Genomic DNA, 20,060 nt, shown 5'->3' with positions numbered 1-20,060 from the left:
TTCTATTGGGAGTATGCAATATATATATAACAGGCCACCTCCCTAAATGATCAAGGGAGAGATTACAAAGCTTGTCATCCTTATTAGATTTTCTGGACTAGTATTACATCACACATAGTAAATAAAGAGTATCAAAAATTGCAGCTAATCTATGTGTTGAGTTGGTAAGAGCCATATAAAAGTGGACATTATTTTACATCAGTAAATAATAATGAAAATAGTCAATAAGGAGCAGGATTAGCAGATTTGAAATGTTTCCCTCAAGTGCAGTCATGAGCAGCTGTCCACTGGAAGCCATCTTGCCTGAGTCCCACTGAGCCAAATCACTTCCATAATTTAACCTGGGCTTGGCCATCATTTTTTTTAAACAAAAGTTTTATGCATCTTCTTTGTAGAATATTTGTAAAATGAAGAATAGTTGAGGGAAAGGAAAAAAAATTATCAATCAAAGAGAACAATGTCCATTTTGGTACATATTTTTTCTTTTATTTTTTAAAGTATTTTGATACATTTTGTGTTCTGCATCTTTCTTTCAGCATAAAACATGTCTTTCTCCATGCTATTAAAATTTTCATAATTATTATTCTAATGGATAAATAATATCCCATTGTCATATGTCACATATTGACATTTGCATAACTTAATATGGGGCATTTAGGTTGTTTCCAAATATTATAATATTTAATATCATGTTTATCTTGTACATAAAGCTATATCCCAGTGCATACAATTCTTTCCATAGTTTTCTTTCTCAGTGTAAATTTCCAGAAGCAGGGATACTAGGCCAAAGGATGTGTAAGTTTTAAGGCCTGTGATATTTTTAAATAAGTTAATTTTTTTTTTCAGTCAAAGCCCTGTGACCTAAGTAAGTCTTTGCCATTGATCTATGAAGAATCTCAGAAGAGAAAATAAATGCAGTATCTATATGAAACCAAGTAAACTAATGGAAAATGTGAGATGGTGATGTCCAAACAACTTTAAGCATCACATAGATCCTGGCTCCCTTTATATATCTGAAATCAGACTGTCTGTGAAGCTAAGGGACAGGCTGAGGTCACACAGTTAGTCTGGGGCAAAAATTGGAGTGGATTTCTCTGTTCCGTGAGAGCAAGCTTGTTGCAAGATTCGTTTAACCATGAAACAAAAGAGGAAATACTGTTTATAAACACACATGCCTGATGAGATATACCAAATGTGCAGAATAATAAACTATGTATGAATAAAGGAAAATACACTTTATATGGAAACCACACACACACACACACACACACACACACAATGTTTAATATATATTATATATTCAAAGAAGTTATTCAGTATGAATAGGGAAAGAACACAAAAAAGAGCAAATGACAGGAGCAACTTATAAACCAGTAAAATGAGTAATAAATAAGACAAAACACTTAACCTTATAAGAAATCAACAAAATGAAAAATAAGTCAACTGTAGGTATTTTTCACCTGTCAAATGGGCAAATGCTTAAAAAGTGCTTTCATACACTATCGTTGGAAGTATAAACTGATGCAACTTTTCCAGAGGGCAATTTGGCAATGTGTAGCAAGATTCTTGAATTTTTCTAAGCTTCTAATCCAGTGCTTCCTCTTCTTATAACTTATATTAGGGAAATAATCAAAGATTTTCAATAACAAAAAAAAAATTGTCATGTAGCTGGATACCATACACATCATGGTATCATGTGTAAAAATGACAGTAGAAATCAACTCTGCTTTATAGGGTAGCAATGATGGAATATTATTAGTGGTTGCATTATGTTTTCAATAAATTATGAATGTCATGGGAAAATTTTTACAATACAACTTAACTGAAAATTTCTTGTAATAGTACTATATACATAATTAGCTAAGTAGCTATCTATTCAAAAACATTAACAGTAATTATGTCTTAGTGAAATTGTTTGGTAGTTTTAAACATTTTAAGCATTTTCTCAATAATTAGAATAGTGTGATTTACCAATTGAGAAACTATGTAAATGAGGGATATAGAATTTTCATTACAATTTTCTTTTTTCAATTACAAAACATGACATATTTATTGGTATTTATCATACATTGTGCTAGGAAATCTTTTTTAGGTATCTACTCATTTATTTAAAGATTATTAGAGTAATGTTCAATGATAAAACTTCAGTGATTATTATTCTTATCTCGTCGTGGTGTGTATGGGTAGGAAGAGGGGAGAATCGAGCTGCATTGATCTTGAAAAGAAGCTTTCCACTTAGACAATCTAAATCATACCAGTCAGCCCCTCCTCCAGCTTCACACTCACCTATCATATCCCAGCTCCCCAGGAATCAGCATCCCCAGGAGGTACAAGTTTCCAAGCAGAGGCTTCATTCTTCTGCAAAGAGAGCTAGAAAATCCTGTGCTTCTCCTGCAGGTCATGTGTCTCTGAGAATGCATAGGCATTCTCAGAGAGGGCATAGGCTTCCACAATCAAGGTAAGATAAATCAGTGGATGTCTCAGCAGAAATAATATGTGAACAGTTGCTTCATTAACTCCATCATGTCTTCAAAAAACTTTTTTTAATAGTGAAAAACTATTTGATTTTTTTTTTCTCCTCTAAAACCAAATTAACTGAAGCTCTTGGCTCCCCCAAATCCAGAAAAAAGTTTCTTCCCTATGTAAAATCTTCAGTTCTAGGAATCCCCATCACCTATGTTCAAGAGCAGACCACTCCTGCTCTTTCCTCCACACAGGTCACTGGGTATAATAGGGGGTGTGTCTTTTGCTCTGGTTATGGTGGGCATGGTTATTATTCAGGATCTTCACTGCCCTCTGCAATCTAAGGCTTTATTTAGGGTCAAATGTCTTCTCTTGTTCTGATGGACCACATCACCAGCTTCTTAAACAAACCCAGGTCTCTCCATATCTGAGCAGTGAAAATATTTTAAATCCTTTCCCAAGTGGATTTCCCGACACATTCCTCTCACATAAAGGACTCTGTCAGACACTGCTCCACAACCTCATGTTTTTAGACAAACCCAGGATATGCCTTGAATCTCAAACAGTGACCAGTAAAATAAAGGCTCAAGTTAAGATCGCTGTTAAAAGTCTAATTGAGCAAGGCAAACTTTAGTGCAGAGAAGTAGAGGATTTAAACAAAGTTCATAGCATTTGGGGATCTATCTAAATCCTTTACCCTGTATGATCATTCATCTATTCATTCATTCTACAAAAATGTAATGAGTACTCACTATATACCAGGCAAGCACTACAACAAAAGATCAATACAAGATGAATGAGTTCCTTTATAGAATTCACAGGAGAGTTGAGAGAAGAATAAACAAGTTCACAAACAAATAATACAATTTTAAGTAAAGGGAATCAAATTAAGGAGAGATATGGGCCAAGAATATAGTGAGATAGAGAGGCCATTCCTGACTGATATAAGAAAATTTTTTTCATATATTTATTTGTTTATTTATTTTCGCTGCATTGGGTTTTCATTGCTGGGCGTGGGCTTTCTCTAGTTGTGGCGAGTGGGGACTACTCTTCGTTGCGGTGCACAGGCTTCTCATTGCGGTGGCTTCTCTTTGTTGAGGAGCACAGGGGCTCTAGGCATGCCAGCTTCAGTAGTGGTGGCGCGTGGGCTCAGTAGTTGCGGCGCACGGGCTTCGTTGCTCCACGGCATGTGGGATCTTCACGGACCAGGGCTTGAACCCGTGTCCCCTGCGTTGGCAGGCGGATTCTTAACCACTGCGCCACCAGGGAAGTCCCAATGTAAGACGGTTTTTGAGTTAAGTTCTAAATGATGTGGTTCATGCAAAGGTCTGTGTTTTAAACAAAGAAAAAGTGTTTTAGGTAAAGAGGGCCACGTGTGTAGGGAAGAAATGAGCTTGGTGTGACTGAGGAACTTGAAGAAAACCAGTGTTTACGTGAAGTGGGAGCAAGGGAGAGTGATGGAAGATGAGGTCAGAGAGATAGGCAAGGGCCAGATCTTGTAGAAACCATGGGCCAGAGTATGGACTTCGCATTTTATTCTAAGAAATCATTGAACAGGTTTTATTTTGATATTTTAAAAGATTCCTCTGGCTGCTGCTTAGAGTGTAGGCAAGAGAGGGACAAGAATGAAGACAGAAAGACCAACAGGGAGGGTACCACAGCATTCCGGGGGAGAGATGATGGGGCCTTGGGCTAGATGTCACGGGCTACATGGAAAGCCATGGTCACACTGGGAATTTATTTTAGAAGCAGACCTGACAAATATGCTTATGGAATGAATATGAAGTGTGAGGGAATTAGGGAACTCAAGAACAACTCCTAGATTGGGGAGCCAAGAAATGGACTGAATAGTGATGACTTTTTATGAGATGGGGGAAATCGAAGGAGGAGTGGTGGAAGGAGGAGGGGATGGAAAGTCAATACTTCGATTCAGAGCTGATATTTTTGAAATGCTTCTTAGACATCCAAGGGATTGATAAGTGGGCAGCAGCTACTGCAGGCTGGACTTCAAAGGGAAGATGGAGCGAAGTGCATACATTTGTGACTCTTCGGATTGTAAGAGGTGGTGTTTGAAGCCACACGGAGGAGCCCTTCTACAGTCCAAGTATAGACTGAGAAGAGAACAAAGACTGAGGCGTCAGTCAGTCTAACATTTAGAGATCTTGGTAGAAGAGAAGAATCCAGCAACGGAAGTTAAGAAAGAACAGCCAGTGAGGTAGGTAGAAAACTGAGAGACTGTTGTGTCCCAGAAGCCAAGTGAGAAAAGCATTTTAAGAAAATGAGAGTTACCCACTGGGCCAAATGCTGCTAAGGGGTCGAGTCAGATGAGGACCGAGAACTAGCAATCTTATCCAGCAGGATAGAGGCTCATGGAGACCTTGAAAAGAGCAATTTCAGTCAGCACGTGGCATGTGATAGGGACAAAAGTCAACTGGAGTTGGTTAAAGAAGGAAAGGGAAGAGAGTGAAGGTAGGGAGTATAGAAAATTCCAACAGCATGCCTCCATTGCCTAATGGAAACTTCATTGTTAATGATCTTCCTTCACCCCCTGGGGATATCATCAATTTGGAAATCTTGAATAATTTTGATGGTGTTCAGAATGAGGGGTAAAATGCAACACCCATGATATTTTTTCCCTCACCCAAATGCAGGGACAGGGCAGCCACTTGGGTAGTCCTAACTCTGAAACAAGGGTTTTCATGGAGCTGTGAGGTCCACAGACGGAGAGAGAAACGTAGGAGATAAGAGTGTTTTCTTTCCATGCTTCTACTAATTAGAATGGGACCCAGATGGACTCGGGGATGCATGGGTAGTTTAAATAAAAAGCAAGATTAAATAGGCTTTTCTCCTCAACAGATATGTAACCCCATGCAGTTATTCTGAAGAAAAAAAAACATAAATAAAAATAAGAAGTGCATGAAATGCACAGTCAAATAATACATACAAATTGTTAGTGGAAACCTGCAAATAATTTTTAAGAATATGTTGTGAGGGGGCTTCCCTGGTGGCACAGTGGTTGAGAATCTGCCTGCCAATTCAGGGGACACGGGTTCGAGCCCTGGTCTGGGAAGATCCCACATGCCGCGGAGCAACTAGGCCCGTGAGCCACAACTACTGAGCCTGCGCGTCTGGAGCCTGTGCTCCGCAACAAGAGAGGCCGCGATAATGAGAGGCCCGCGCACCGTGATGAAGACTTCAAAGGGACTTGCCGCAACTAGAGAAAGCCCTCACACAGAAACGAAGACCCAACACAGCCATAAATACAATTAATTAATTAATTAATTAATTTAAAAAAAAAACAAGAATATGTTGTGAGGACATTTAGCAGTACTACACAGGGCGTTCCTAACAGTCACTGATAATTGGATTTTCCTCAATTCCCCATGTCCAGTTTCACTGTAATATGTGGTCTCCTGCCAAAGATTATCTTTCTGCAACCTTATGGAATGCAGGCAGTAACCTAGAGCACTCAGGGCCAATGAACTGGAACCACGGTCTCCTCACTAACAAGGGTGAATTATTATCACATCTTTTCTGGTGATTAGATTATCTCTTATCGTTGTGTTTTATAGTTTTCTAGTTAGTCATCTCAACACAATTTATTCACAATAATAGCATTTTTTATTATTGCTGTTTTATAGTTCTTATAGCAGTAAAATTTATTCTCAACTCTATTATTATAATATTCAACTACTAATGGAATTCTAGTTTTTATTTGATTGTGCTTTAAAGCCATAACAATAAAATTTACTCCCCAAAAATATTACTGTAAGTTTTATGTTCTCTAAACTACTTGATAGAAAGCCTGCAAACACATGTGGTTCTTTAAACCACGTGAGAGAAGGCCTGCCAAAATGTAAAGATTGTTCTAGGAAGAAAAAGGGGCGAATTGGTTCCTATTATCGTGAGATCCACGTTCTTTGATAGAATAAGTAATAGAGTGAAAGAAATGGAAAGGACCTTAGAGACTGCTGATTTAGAGGAGGATTAAATTCTAACTGTCAGGAACATTTGTTTAAAAAACCAACCTGTTTTTATTACCAGCCAAGCCCTAGACAATCCTACCATCTTTATCCTCCAAAATAATGTGCTCTCAAAATGATGCCCATGATTTCTCATGGCTTGTTGCCATATTAGTTGGAGAGAGGCTGCTATGAAATATTATAACCAAAGGCCAGGGTCATTTTAAACAGCTTCAGGGACTTGAGAACTGGGAGGCATACGCCCCAAGCCATTTTACCACCTCTGCTGCTCCTTAGTTGTTCTCGTTGACCCTGAACCCAAAGACATGGCAGTGAACATCATCACTTGCCATGCACCTTTTATGCCTGGAACACTGAGTCAAAGGGCTGTAACATAAATTATAGTCTATACAGTGGAGCAAAGTACCATGAGGACTCAAGAAAGGGGTGTGTCAGACTGGCAGAAATTAGGGTTTAGTAAAGGACTTGGTCTCAGATGTATGGTAAGTTAACTTACGGTCACAAGCAGGGATGGAGGCAGACTGGGTGGAGATACAGGCTAGCTGTCACTCAGAGGTCGTGGCTGTGGTAGCAGAAGTGGCAAACTCTAGATTTGGTTTCTGAGGCAGCACCAAGGATAGGTTCTTGTTTGGACAGAAGCTTCAGAGATTGCTGCTGTCATCTAAGGCAATAGGTGGGTGGATGGGTGGGTGGGTGGATGGGTGGATCCATGGATGCATGAATTTGTATCCACATCCTTGTTGGATGGCATAAATCCATTGGCTAGATCTACCCTCTCATGTCTACTGCTAGGTACTTAGCTTTCTGTGATAAGCTGCTTCCCTTTGCCCAGCTATAGCAGTTGTGGGAGTGCCCACATTGAGATCTACTTTCAAGAAATAAACTGCTGCCAATCTCTGGCTGTGGGTGCCTTCAGAATCAGACTGAGTATTCAAGCTAAAACTAAGTGCTACCTGGACATCCCCCAACCAATGACTGAACACAGGAGTGGCACAAGAGCTCTCCCTTGTACCTACGCAGGATTCTTCTATGAGCACTCTTCTTGGAGCTGCACCACAGTCTGAAGCTCATTCTATCCAATTCTCCTTTCTTCCCCTTCTCTTTAACAGGTGTCTGACCTGCACTGAGGTCTGAAGGTTCTTCTTGCCTTCTCCTGCTTCCTCTGCCTTTTATCTTTCACAAGGACTACCTCCTATAAATCTTTTCCAATTCCAACTCGATCTTGGCATCTGCTTCTCAGATGATCCAGCCAACACACCAACTGGATTCCAGGACAAATGAAAATAAGTAAATACAATTGGCCTTGAGTCATAAGGATCTTTCTGGACTTTGTGAATAATGAGATGCAGAAACAAAACTGAGGTTTGGAAGAACAGGAGCAATCCTACATGGCCAGGTCTTATCAGGCTTCCAAAACACAGCCAGCAAACTACAGAAAATCATACACTAGCTAAATAGCACACCATACTAGCTGGCTTTAAAAAAAAAAAGTGTTTTCTATGTCATTGCTTGCTTGCCCTGTCTACTATGTTCACAGTACTGTATGGTAGGTCCTCAGTCTTTTTGTGGAGATGATAAACTCTGCTCTTTCTTTCTTTTATGTGCTAAAGTGTCTCCTGTTTAGATCATAGGGGGAAGAAAGAGGAACAGGAAAGAAATACATGCTCTCAAGTGCCAGGAGTGTAGGTGGGAGGGTAAGGATACTGAAGAGGAACCAACGAGGAGCTTGGGTTTCCCCCAGAAGCCCCAGCAACTTGCCTGGGGATGGGATGGGCATAGAACCAAGGTGTGCTAAGGGCAATTAGCTTAGGAATTAGCCCTCTGGATACTTTTCCATCTCTTTCACAGTTCGATAATATCTCATTCTGCATCAGCCACCAACTGGTTTTCAAAAACTGTTTTGCTTTTTTTTTTTGAGTTTAACCCAATCGACTTAAAAAGAAAAATGAACACTTCTGATTTATCACCACTGGGGCTTTGCTTCCACCCATCTCTCAGGTATTTAAAGAGAAGCAAAAAGATATGGAAACAACCTAAGTGTCAACAGATGAATCGATAAAGAAGATTTTATATATACATAAACAAATATATATGTATATAAACATATAGTGGAATATTATTCAGCCATGAAAAAGAAAGAAATCCTGCCACTGGCTACAACATGGATAGAACTTGAGGGCACTAGACTAAGGGAAATAAGTCAGAGAATGACAAATAATGTATGATCTCACTTATAGGTGGAATCTAAAAAAGCCAAACTCATAGAAACAGAGAGTAGAATGGCGGTCACCAAGGGATGGGGGTTGGGGAAAATGGGGAGATTTTGGTCCAAGGATACAAAATTTCAGTTAGAAGATCAATAATTTCTGGGGATCTATGTGCAGTATGGTGATTATAGCTAATAATACCATGTTATATACTTGAAAGTTGCTAAGAGAGTAGATCTTAAATGTTCTCACCACACAAAACAAATGGTAAATACATGACAGGATGGAAGTGGTAGTTAATGTTGTTTGCCTTAAACTTACACAATGCTATATGTCAACTATATCTCAATAAAGCTGGAAAAAATTGTGTATATATATGTATATATACATATATAAAGGGAAGCAGCCCAATTAGAACAGTCTTCTTCCCCTTCTCTGGATTTTGCCTCAGGGTCATTGCCCTACATCTTTTCGTTTCTGATTACTATATTTAGCAAGATCATTACAGATTATTACATTCATTGTCAGAATCTCGGTGCAATATTAAGTGGGCCAAATGCAGAGCACTGGGTTAGAAATCAGAAGCCTTGGATTCTAATTTTGATTCCAGTATTTATCAGCCGTGTGATTTGGGGCAAACCTCACCTGTTTTCTTTCATAAACAATTATACCTGTCTGTCCTCTCACTCAGAGTTGTGGAATATATTAAATGAAATAATGTATGTGAAAGCTTTCTGAAGATTGTAAAAACCATCAAAAATGTATGGTGCAGTTATTACTGACGCTAATAACAAGGATCTGTAACTAGATTATAGTTCTACACAGGATTATTCCAATATGATAACCACACTATATAGAAGAGAAAAACCAAATTTCCCCAAAAGAAAAATGTGGAACTATTTTCTCTTTTACCATGAAATGTCTAAATGTAAAGTTCACTAGAGGATTTTCATGGGATGGGGGATATTAAAGCTGAGGGGCTTCTCAGCTTTATATATATTAGAAGAACAGATTTTTGAAATGCATTTCTGAAGTGCAGCATCTGCTGAAAATGAGCTATATCTTAGCTGCTAAACTCAACTCTATATAATCGATATAATCCTAGCTTTCTGTTTATAAAATAAGAAATTTTTTTCAGCATAATTAACTTCTTATATAAAAATATCTCTAATGTCATTCCTATGTTCTTATTCCTGTGAATTTCTCTATTTCTCTAAAATAATTTCTATAAAAAGATAGGAGTGAGACTCATACTTTATTTCGTAAACTGGGGTTAACTTTATACACAGAAAAAGAGCTGTTAGTAAAATTATGATGAGGTTTAATAAACTCAAATACTTTCAGAAAGTTCAATTTCACACTTGTACACTAAGACTACCGAATTCCACAAGACTCCGACTAGTTATTTCCATACATGGCGATAATATTGTCAGTGAGGGTGGATGTCCCTTATTATAAATTTCCTATGTCCTGCTTGCTTCTATTAGCATTTCCTTAGCTCCCAAGACAGACGCCGTGTTGCTCTGATGAGAAAACTTTTAAAATTTTTTTAAAAATTAGAGAGTTGGGCTTCCCTGGTGGCGCAGTGGTTGAGAATCTGCCTGCCAATGCAGGGGACACGGGTTCGAGCCCTGGTCTGGGAAGATCCCACATGCCGCGGAGCAACTAGGCCCGTGAGCCACAACTACTGAGCCTGCGCATCTGGAGCCTGTGCTCCGCAACAAGAGAGGCCACGACAGTGCGAGGCCCGCGCACCGCGATGAAGAGCGGCCCCCGCTTGCCGCAACTAGAGAAAGCCCTCGCACAGAAACGAAGACCCAACACAGCCATAAATAAATTTTTTAAAAAAAAATAAATAAATAAAAGTGAAATTCTTTAAAAAAAAAATTAGAGAGTTACAAGGAAAATTTATAGAGTAATTACTAAGTCCTAAGACACTGTGCTTTAATGCACAAACTTTACGTAGTAGGATCAATTATTGACCCCAATTACAGAAAAGGAAACTGAGTCCCAGAGGTCTTCGTTGACCATTCTATCTGAAACCTAAAATCAAAAATCAAAACGTGGGCTGAGGACCAACAGCATGAGCACTGTCTGACCCAGGCACCGTCAGGCGCCTGCCCCACACTCTCCATTTTAACAAGACCCCCAGGTGAGTCACATTTTGTTGTCTCTGTATTTGTTTATTGTGGGTCCTATTAGCCTCTATGAGCATCTCCTTAATACCCTAGAGGAATGCCATGTTCCTCCTGCCCTTGTTCTTCTCTGACTGGAGCACTCTTCTTTAAGAGAGCCGAATAGCCAGCTCTCTCTCCATTCAACAGGGACTTTGACCATCCCATTAGTTCCCAGTCCCTAAAACAGAGCCTGGCACATAGTAGGCATTTGGTAAATATATGGTGAATGAGTGAATTCTATTTTCATAATTACACAGTTAGGGACTTCCCTGGTGGCGCAGTGGTTAAGAATCTGCCTGCCAAGGCAGGGGACACGGGTTCGAGCCCTGGTCCAGGAAGATCCCACATGCCGCAGAGCAACGAAGCCCGTGTGCCACAACTACTGAGCCCGTGCGCCTAGAGCCCGTGCTCCGCAACAAGAGAAGACACTGCAATGAGAAGCCTGCGCACCACAACGAAGAGTAGCCCCCCCTTGCCGCAGCTAGAGAAAGCCCGCGCACAGCAATGAAGACCCAATGCAGCCAAAAATAAATAAATAAAATAAATAAATTTATTTTAAAAAAATAAAATAAAAGTTATCCACACACCACCCACCCCTAATCAAGCTCTCCCTCATTCTCTTAGCATCTAGTCTCTAAGCAAATCATTTAGTCTCTCTGGACCTTTTGTTTCCTCATCTCTAAAACAAGGATGAAAATACCTCTCTTACGGGATCACTCTGAGGGCTATATTAAACCAGAGAGCACAAGTAAATTGAGTAGCACAGGACTTCCCTAACTTGATTTCATTTCAGAATCATCTGGGGAGTTTTTCCTGGCACCACCCTCTCCAGACCAATTATATTAGAATTTCTGATAATAGGGCCCAGGTATCAGCATTTTTACATGTCCACAGGTGATTCTAAGGGGTAGTCAGGTTTGAGAACCTCTGGCACCCGTTACCTTCAATGTTGTGAATGCCAAATAAAATTTATCTTTGGTTATTATTTTTCCAATCCAGACCTTGTCAAAGAGCAAATCTCTCTGAACAGGCCATGCTGATTTCCACCATATATTATCTCAATCATGTCTTCCCCTCTCAAAGCCGATTCTATCTCCATCTCCTCTAGGCTTTCTGAGGTCCTAGCTCAGAAATCATACCTTTTATCTGAAACCTTTTTTGGTTAGTCCAACCCTGATCTCTTTTTTTCTCTCAAACACAATGGCAATCTGAAGTCCCTATTATAAAATCTACCTACTTGCCCCATTCTTTCATGTGTAGTTTGCAACTGTCTTATGTATATCCAGTTGGCGTATCTCCCATGCCTCCAGCCCAGGGCTGGGGACACTCTAAACTAGACACTAGAAAAGGAAAAAGTTTTTTTTCAAATGTAAAAATCAAGACTTTAATCAATATACAGTGAACACGGGTCAAAGATTTTAGTTAATAAAATTTATTTTATTTATGAGGGACCCAATAAGATGTTACAACCAGTCTAAAGAAGAATTTAAAGAACCACAGATATGTGGGCAATAAGGAATGTTGAAATGAAGTTACAGATAGATGCAAAATTAGTCACTTGCTTTCCACCGAATGCTGTTCATTTCTTTTTTATGGACAAGAATCATTTGGGGGGATTCATTTTCTACAACATACAGAGTTATAAAGCAGATCAAAGACAGTGAAAGCCAGAGACAACAAAAACAGTGCTCTAGACAGTGTCTCATTTTTCCACTGCAAATGTCTCATAACTTTTGTGGTCCATTTCATAGCTTTTCACAATTTTTCCTGATAGCACTCAGTGTTTTTACAGTCTGCTGAATGTTTGGACAGATAGAAGGGTTAGATGAAAACCAACGAAAAAGCCTCACTTCGTTAGGAATTTGAGTGAGATTAATTTAGCTAATGGTATCTTCAAGTAACCACGGCCAAGGTGAAGCCCAAATCCAAGCTTTAACTGGAGTAACCCAGACTTTTGCGATGTCTGTTCAAATTTTACTGGTAAGAGATGAAACTTCCGATGTTGCTTGGAAAGGCGTTATCATGAAGCTGGCCATCCTGGGAAAGAAGGAATAGGCACTAAGAAGCTCATTCAAGTAAGGAGCTCATTCAAGTCTGTGAAAGAGTAGGAGAATCATTAGGGAAGGAACTGTAATGTCCTAATAGACTGTTCTTTAGGTACTTGCTTATATAATACCTCATTTCAATTTCCCACCAACCCTAAAAGGTAATTACTTTTATCCCTGTTTTCCCATGAAGAAATTGAAGGTCAGAAGAGCAATGGGATTTGCCCAACTAAGGGCAGGGATTTGAACCAAACCCATCTTTGCCAAGATCCACACTCTTTCCTATAGTTTAAGGTTTCAGATTAGCTTAGTTCTTTCATTGTCACTTCCAGGAACCTCCAAAACTTTCTTTCTTCTGAAGCTGTAGTTTTACCCTGAAAGGGAAAAACTGATTATTATTCAGTGTGTTCTAGATTTATGCTAGGAGGTTCAGCAGCAACTTGAAATTTCATTTTCGGTCACCAAATTTCACTAATATTTTACAAATTGCTTTCCAAATATCTGAATGCTTCCCAGATCTACCTCTGACTTCTTCCATTTCTTTTTAAGCTGATATATTTGAAGTGCAATCACTTTCCACAGGTATTTTGCAATTGTAGGAAAAAGGTACTATCAAGTACCAAAAACTTGGAACATGCAGTTATTACCATGATGATGCTAAAGTTGGGCATTTGGATTGAAGATTTAATGTATTATAGACTTACTTCTAAGAATCTGTGACTAGCAGATCAAGTACAATGATATGGTACAGGAGTATAGTCTCTCAGCCTACTTTGGAGAGCATATGTGATTGAACCCCTTCCCTGATGAATAAGTAGACTCCATTCCCAACGCTACTGTTAAACTCAGGTGTTACTCTCAGATCTTTCAAGCCAAGTACCCAGGCCAGAAGAACAATTTCAATTTCTCTTCTGAACTTTGTTCATGAGTTTTCTGTAGTAATAAGTGTGCTGTCAATAATTGGGATTCAGGTTGTCTTATACTTTACATCTTCACATCACCCACACTTTCTTTCTGTACTTAGTATCTGTGCAGGGTCTCTTCATGTTGAAATGGCACAGCCCACTTAGTCAGTCTCCCTACAATGTAACATCAGGTCAGGGGCAACCTGGATGTGGTACATGGAATATTTGTGGGTTGGACCTAGAGATAATCATACTAAACTGTCAGTCAGAAAGAGAAAGACAAATACCATGTGATATCACTTATATGTAGAATCTAAAATACGACACAGATGAACACACCTATGAAACAAAAACAGACTTACAGACAGACATAGAGAACAGATTTGTGGTTGCCAAGGGGGAAGTAGGGTGGGGGAGGGAAGGACTGGGAGTTTGGGATTCGCAGATGCAAACTATCAATATTAAATATAGGATGGATAAACAACAAGGTCCTACTGCAGAGCACGGGAACTATATTCAATATCCTGTGATAATCCATAATGGAAAAGAATATGAAAAGAATATATATATGTATAACTGAGTCACTTTGCTGTACAGCAGAAATTAAATACAACATTGTAAATCAACTACACTTCAATAAAATTTTGAAAAAGAAAAAATATATAGATTTTAACACTGACTCAGCTATCTAAAACCCATTTAGTCAACTTTATTCATTCTAAAATGTTATCAGTCTAATGTTAGTCACTGATCATTTTTGACCAATGTACTCGCATTTGGGGTGTATTTCCTTAGGGCTCCCAGGACCTACAAAGATGACTTGGGTATGGCCTCTGCTTTCGAAACCAGAATAGTGACCAAAAGCTGTGACAGTTCCAACCACATGATTGTGCAAATCTCATTTTAACTGCTTTAAAGAAAAAAGTATCTGTAAGAACTTAATGTTAATATTGTCATTTAAAAACCAAGTTCTAATGTCTGTTCTCTTCTCCCACTCACAAATCTATTTTCCAAGTAGAATCTATTTGTTATTTAAACTTTCCTCCCCTCCTTATCCTTGGTGATGGGAGGTCCCCACTGGATTGTGAGGAATGCTCTGAGAAGTAGAACTTAAAGGCCAGAAGCACTTTTGGGCCTGCCAAGGTCACATCCCAGCCCTGCCTCAACCCTAATGCTTCCCATAAACCCTCCACTCCCATGGCCTCACCCCAGACCTTTCCCATCTTGGCATGTACCACTTCTCAAATCCTATCTAACCCAGCCCTCATGGAACATTGTGTCAACAAGGCTCTTGTCAGCACCCTTAACATCTTTACCCCAGGCTACACCCACCCTGCAAACCTCTTAATCACTCTGGATCATTTATTTCATCTACCTCCTTTGCTTCTCTACCTTGGTTTCTGAGAGCTATAGGAAAAATCTCACAACTGCCATCTTGCTGATGCCTATTCAGCCAGTATTTATTGAGCACCCACTATACACTAAAAACAGTAGAAGAATCTATACTAGACTCAGAAGAATACAACAGTAAATGAAGGCAGGTCTACTCCTTCTCAGAGCATAATGGCTGATGGTGTGGGGAAGTTCAACAATCACACCATCATGTGATAAGCATTATCAGGATGGAATTATGGTGTGCCATGGAGCCCACAGGAGGGCACCTAACTCAGGGACAGAGGGGGTCAGGGAAAGTTATGCCACTTCAAATTCATGGTCTTCAACTCCAGTGCGGCCCCCGGCACCACTCAGCAATCTTCTATAGTTGTCTAGTCAAGCACAGTTCCCCTAAATGAATGGTGAAGCCTTCATGGCTCTCCTCAAGAAGCCCAGTCAACTCTTGCCCTTCTCATCTCTCGGCAGATGAGACAGCCTCTGACTGCACAGAAGAAGTCCAGTCCACACGGACAAATCCATTTCCATCTCAAAGCCTCCCCTCCTGACTCAGGAGAAACAGAAACAGTGCCCTTCTCATATCCTATTTCTCCACCATTAACCTCCAGTCTTTTGGGGACCAGAACCTGAACAAATTGGTTTATTTCCTCCCCAACTTATATCTTCTTATGTTCAAGCTCTTCCTCTTAGTTACTCAATAATAAACATATACATCTCTCTTACACACACACACACAAATAATAAATACACTTTAAAATAAAGTAACCTAAACACTCTTAGGCTTCATCAGAGTTCAGATTAAATCTAAATTGTACCAGGTAAAAACCCCACTGGTTACAAATGTCTTCCTGCACCTTAACGAGTATCCTACCCCAGCCTCCACCCACCCCTGCCTCTAGGTATATCAGATTCCCAAAGGGGAGGGAGAGGGTCTTACACGTGTTCATGAAAAAAGTTGTGTTTGTTCCTTGCTGCCACCTCGCTAGAGACCTGCTTCTCTCAAACCACCGCTAGTCGCTACGTTGAGGTTCTATCACCCACCACTGGAGAGCTCTGGGCACGGCTGCCTTGAGCCCGGCAGCCTATGAAGATTCCTGCTGAATCTGCAGTATGCCCAAATGCTGGCCTCCCCTCATCTGAGCTAGGGCTCCTTGTTGGGGTGTTGGGTCCTGCTGAGGGCTCTGCCCACCAAGGTTCTCAGTATGGATGCTAACCCCGTCACATTTCATGGTGCCTGGACAACTGCAGTGTGCAGAGGGGAAGGTAATGGCTCCCACACCTCTGCCCTAATTCCTGTTAAGAAGCCCAAAAGAAAGTGTGTCCTCAACACACCTGATGCCTTGTAGAACTCCAGGGGACTCCATGCACATTATTTCCTATGTGAAGAACATACTCAGAACAAGGGTCCTTAGAGTTCTCTCTCAGGGCAGTGCTGTCTAATATTCCAGGCTCTGCTTGCCCACTTCCAATCAAAGCCCATCTGGTAGGTGTGTCTATATATGTCTGAATCCCCATTGTGGTTACAACTCAGTTTCCCAGGAGGATCCTCAGCATCCTGTAAATCAGTGGATGTCAACAGATGCCTGGATGGGAGAAGAATGTCACAACTCAATATGATAGTTGTAGGGGAGGAAAAGTTTCCCTCCACCCTCTTAGGGTCCTTGGCTGGGTCTGAAAAGTATACCAGCAAAGACAGATTAACAGGAGAAAAGTATACAAATTTATTTAATGTAAGTTTGTGGTGACACAGGAACCTTCATAAGGAAATGAAGACCTGAAGAAATAGTTAGATCTGAGTATTTTTATGCTAGGTTTGATGAAGTGTGGGCAGTCATGTAGAAAGGTGATAGGTCAGAGAGTATGATAGGTACGTGGGTAATAAACTGGGGGAAACTTAGCAAGTCCTGTTTGTTAGGATTCTTCTCAGCACCCATTTGTCTTCACAGATAAAGATGTTCCTTTCCTCTGGGTCTAGAGAGGGTACCTCTCTAGGGGTACATGAGGGTTTTATGACCTGTTTAGGGGAGAAGGTCAAACAGCTTCTGCTATTTTCTCAAACTCCTTTAGCTTAAAATATTGAATATGCCAAGGTGTCATATTTTGAAGTAGTGTGTCTTGATCCCCACCATGGTCTTATACAAATCACGGACTAGTCATGACTCTGCTACAAAAAAATAAAACATCACTCCTCAATTTTACATCCAGCTCAATCTAGCTCCTGCCTTTTTCTCTTCTTCCCTTCACAGCCAAGCTCTTTGAAAGAATCAGCTATAATTTTTACATCCTTGTTGCACAAGCATTTTTTTTTTCAATAGTGTCTTCTTTTTAAATAGAGTTATATATTCACTTGGTTTAAAATTCACAAAGTATGAAAATCTATCCCTGGCTCCCAAATATCCTTCCTTAGAAGCAACCAGTTTCCTAGGTACCCTATTAAAGATTCTTTATTAAACACAAACAAAAACATATCTATTTCCACCTTTTTAAAAATGGTAATTGCGGGGGCAGACCTTCAAGATGGCGGAAGAGTAAGACGTGGAGATCATCTTCCTCCCCACAAATACATGAGAAATACATCTACATGTGGAACAACTCCTACAGAACACTTACTGAACGCTGGCAGAAGACCTCAGACTTCCCAAAAGGCAAGAAACTCCCCACGTACCTGGGTAGGGTAAAAGAAAAAAGAAAAAACAGAGACAAAGAATAGGGACGGGGCCTGCACCAGTGGGAGGGAGCTGTGAAGGAGGAAAGGTTTCCACACACTAGGAAGGCTTTTCACGGGTGGAGACTGCGGGTGGCGGAGGGGGGAAGCTTTGGAGCCACGGAGGAGAGCGCAGCCACAGGGGTGCGGAGGGCAAAGCGGAGAGATTCCCACACAGAGGATCGGTGCCGACCAGCACTCACCAGCCCGAGAGGCTTGTCTGCTCACCCGCCGGGGCGGGTGGGGGCTGGGAGCTGAGGCTCAGGCTTCGGAGGTCGGATCCCAGGGAGAGGACTGGGGTTGGCTGCGTGAACACAGCCTGAAGGGGGTTAGTGCACCACAGCTAGCCGGGAGGCAGTCAGGGAAAAAGTCTGGAACTGCCTAAGAGGCAAGAGACCATTGTTTCGGGTTGCTCGAGGAGAGGGGATTCAGAGCACCGCCTAAACGAGCTCCAGAGATGGGCACGAGCCGCGGCTATCAGCGCAGACCCCAGAGACAGGCATGAGACACTAAGGCTGCTGCTGCAGCCACCAAGAAGCCTGTGTGCAAGCACAGGTCACTCTCCACACCTCCCCTCCCGGGAGCCTGTGCAGCCCGCCACTGCCAGGGTCCCATGATCCAGGGTCAACTTCCCCGGGAGAACACATGGCGCCCCTCAGGCAGGTGCAACGTCATGCTGGCCTCTGCCGCCGCAGGCTCACCCCGCATCCGTACCCCTCCCTCCCCCCGGCCTGAGTGAGCCAGAGCCCCCGAATCAGCTGCTCCTTTAACCCCGTTCTGGCTGAGCGAAGAACAGATGGCATCAGGCAACCTACACGCAGAGGCGGGGCCAAATCTAAAGCTGAACCCCGGAGCTGTGCAAACAAAGAAGAGAAAGGGAAATCTCTCCCAGCAGCCTCAGGAGCAGCGGATTAAATCTCCACAATCAACTTGATATACCCTGCATCTGTGGAATACCTGAATAGATGACGAATCATCCCAAGTTGAGGGGGTGGACTTTGGGAACAACTGTACACATGGGGTTTGCTTTCTGCAAATAATTTTTCTGGTTTTAGGTTTATCTTAGTTTAGTATTTAGAGTTTATTTTCATTGGTAGATTTGTTTATTGATTTGGTTGCTCTTCCTTTTTTTATATATTTTTTTCCTTTTTCTCGTTTTGTGAGTGTGTATGTGTATGCTTCTTTGTGTGACTTTGTATAGGTTTGTTTTTACCATTTGTCCTAGGGTTCTGTCTGTCCTTTTTTTTTTTTTTTTTTTGGTATTGTTTTAGTGCTTGTTATCATTGGTGGATTTGTTTTCTGCTTTGGCTGTTCTCTTCTTTCTTACTTTCTTTTTTTAAAATTACTTTTTAATTTTTAATAATTTTTTTATTTTTTATTTTAATACCTTTTTATTTTATTTTATTTTTTCTTTCTTTCTTTTTTTCTCCCATTTCTTCTGAGCCACGTGGCTGACAGGGTCTTGGTGCTCTGGGCGGGTGTCAGGCCTGTGCCTCTGAGGTGGGAGAGCCAAGTTCAGGACATTGGTTCACCAGAGAACTCCCAACTCCACATAATGTCAAACAGTGAAAGCTCTCCCAGAGACCTCCATCTCAATGTTAAGACCCAGCTCCACTCAATGAACAGCAAGCTACAGTGCTACACCCCTATGCCAAACAACTAGCCAGACAGGAACACAGCCCCACCCATCAGCAGAGAGGCTGCTTAAAATCATAATAAGGTCACAGACACCCCAAAACACACCACTGGACGTGGTCCTGCCCACCAGAAAGACAAGATCCAGCCTTATCCACCAGAACACAGGCACCAGTCCCCTCCACCAGGAAGCCTACACAACCACTGAACCAATCTTAGCCACTGAGGGCAGACACCAAAAACACCGGGAACTATGAACCTGCAACCTGTGAAAAGGAGACTCCTAACACAGTAAGTTAAGCAAAATGAGAAGACAGAGAAACACACAGCAGATGAAGGAGCAAGGCAAAAACCCACCAGACCAAACAAATGAAGAGGAAAAAGGCAGTCTACCTGAAAAAGAATTCAGAGTAATGATAGTAAAGATGATCCAAAATCTTGGAAATAGAATGGAGAAAGTACCAGAAAAGTTTAACAAGGACCTAGAAGAACTAAAGAGCAAACAAACAATGATGAACAACACAATAAATGAAATTAAAACTTTTCTAG

At 40.9% G+C, this 20,060-nt stretch overlaps 1 protein-coding gene across 1 annotated transcript in view; it reads right to left on the bottom strand.

Moving 5' to 3' along the window:
- The window catches only part of CPO (carboxypeptidase O), a 66,930-nt gene that overhangs the window by 25,081 nt on the left and 21,789 nt on the right, over positions 1-20,060 (bottom strand). The window contains 1 exon segment of the mRNA XM_082464716.1: positions 2,287-2,358. Coding sequence (XP_082320842.1) covers positions 2,287-2,354 — 68 coding nt within the window. The 5' untranslated portion in view covers positions 2,355-2,358.

This window comes from Balaenoptera physalus, assembly GCF_965194825.1.
Source record: "Balaenoptera physalus genome assembly, chromosome: 6".
Taxonomy (NCBI): domain Eukaryota; kingdom Metazoa; phylum Chordata; class Mammalia; order Artiodactyla; family Balaenopteridae; genus Balaenoptera; species Balaenoptera physalus.
The sequence above is the reverse complement of the archived record's forward strand: the minus strand, read 5'-3'. Positions and strand labels throughout refer to the sequence as shown.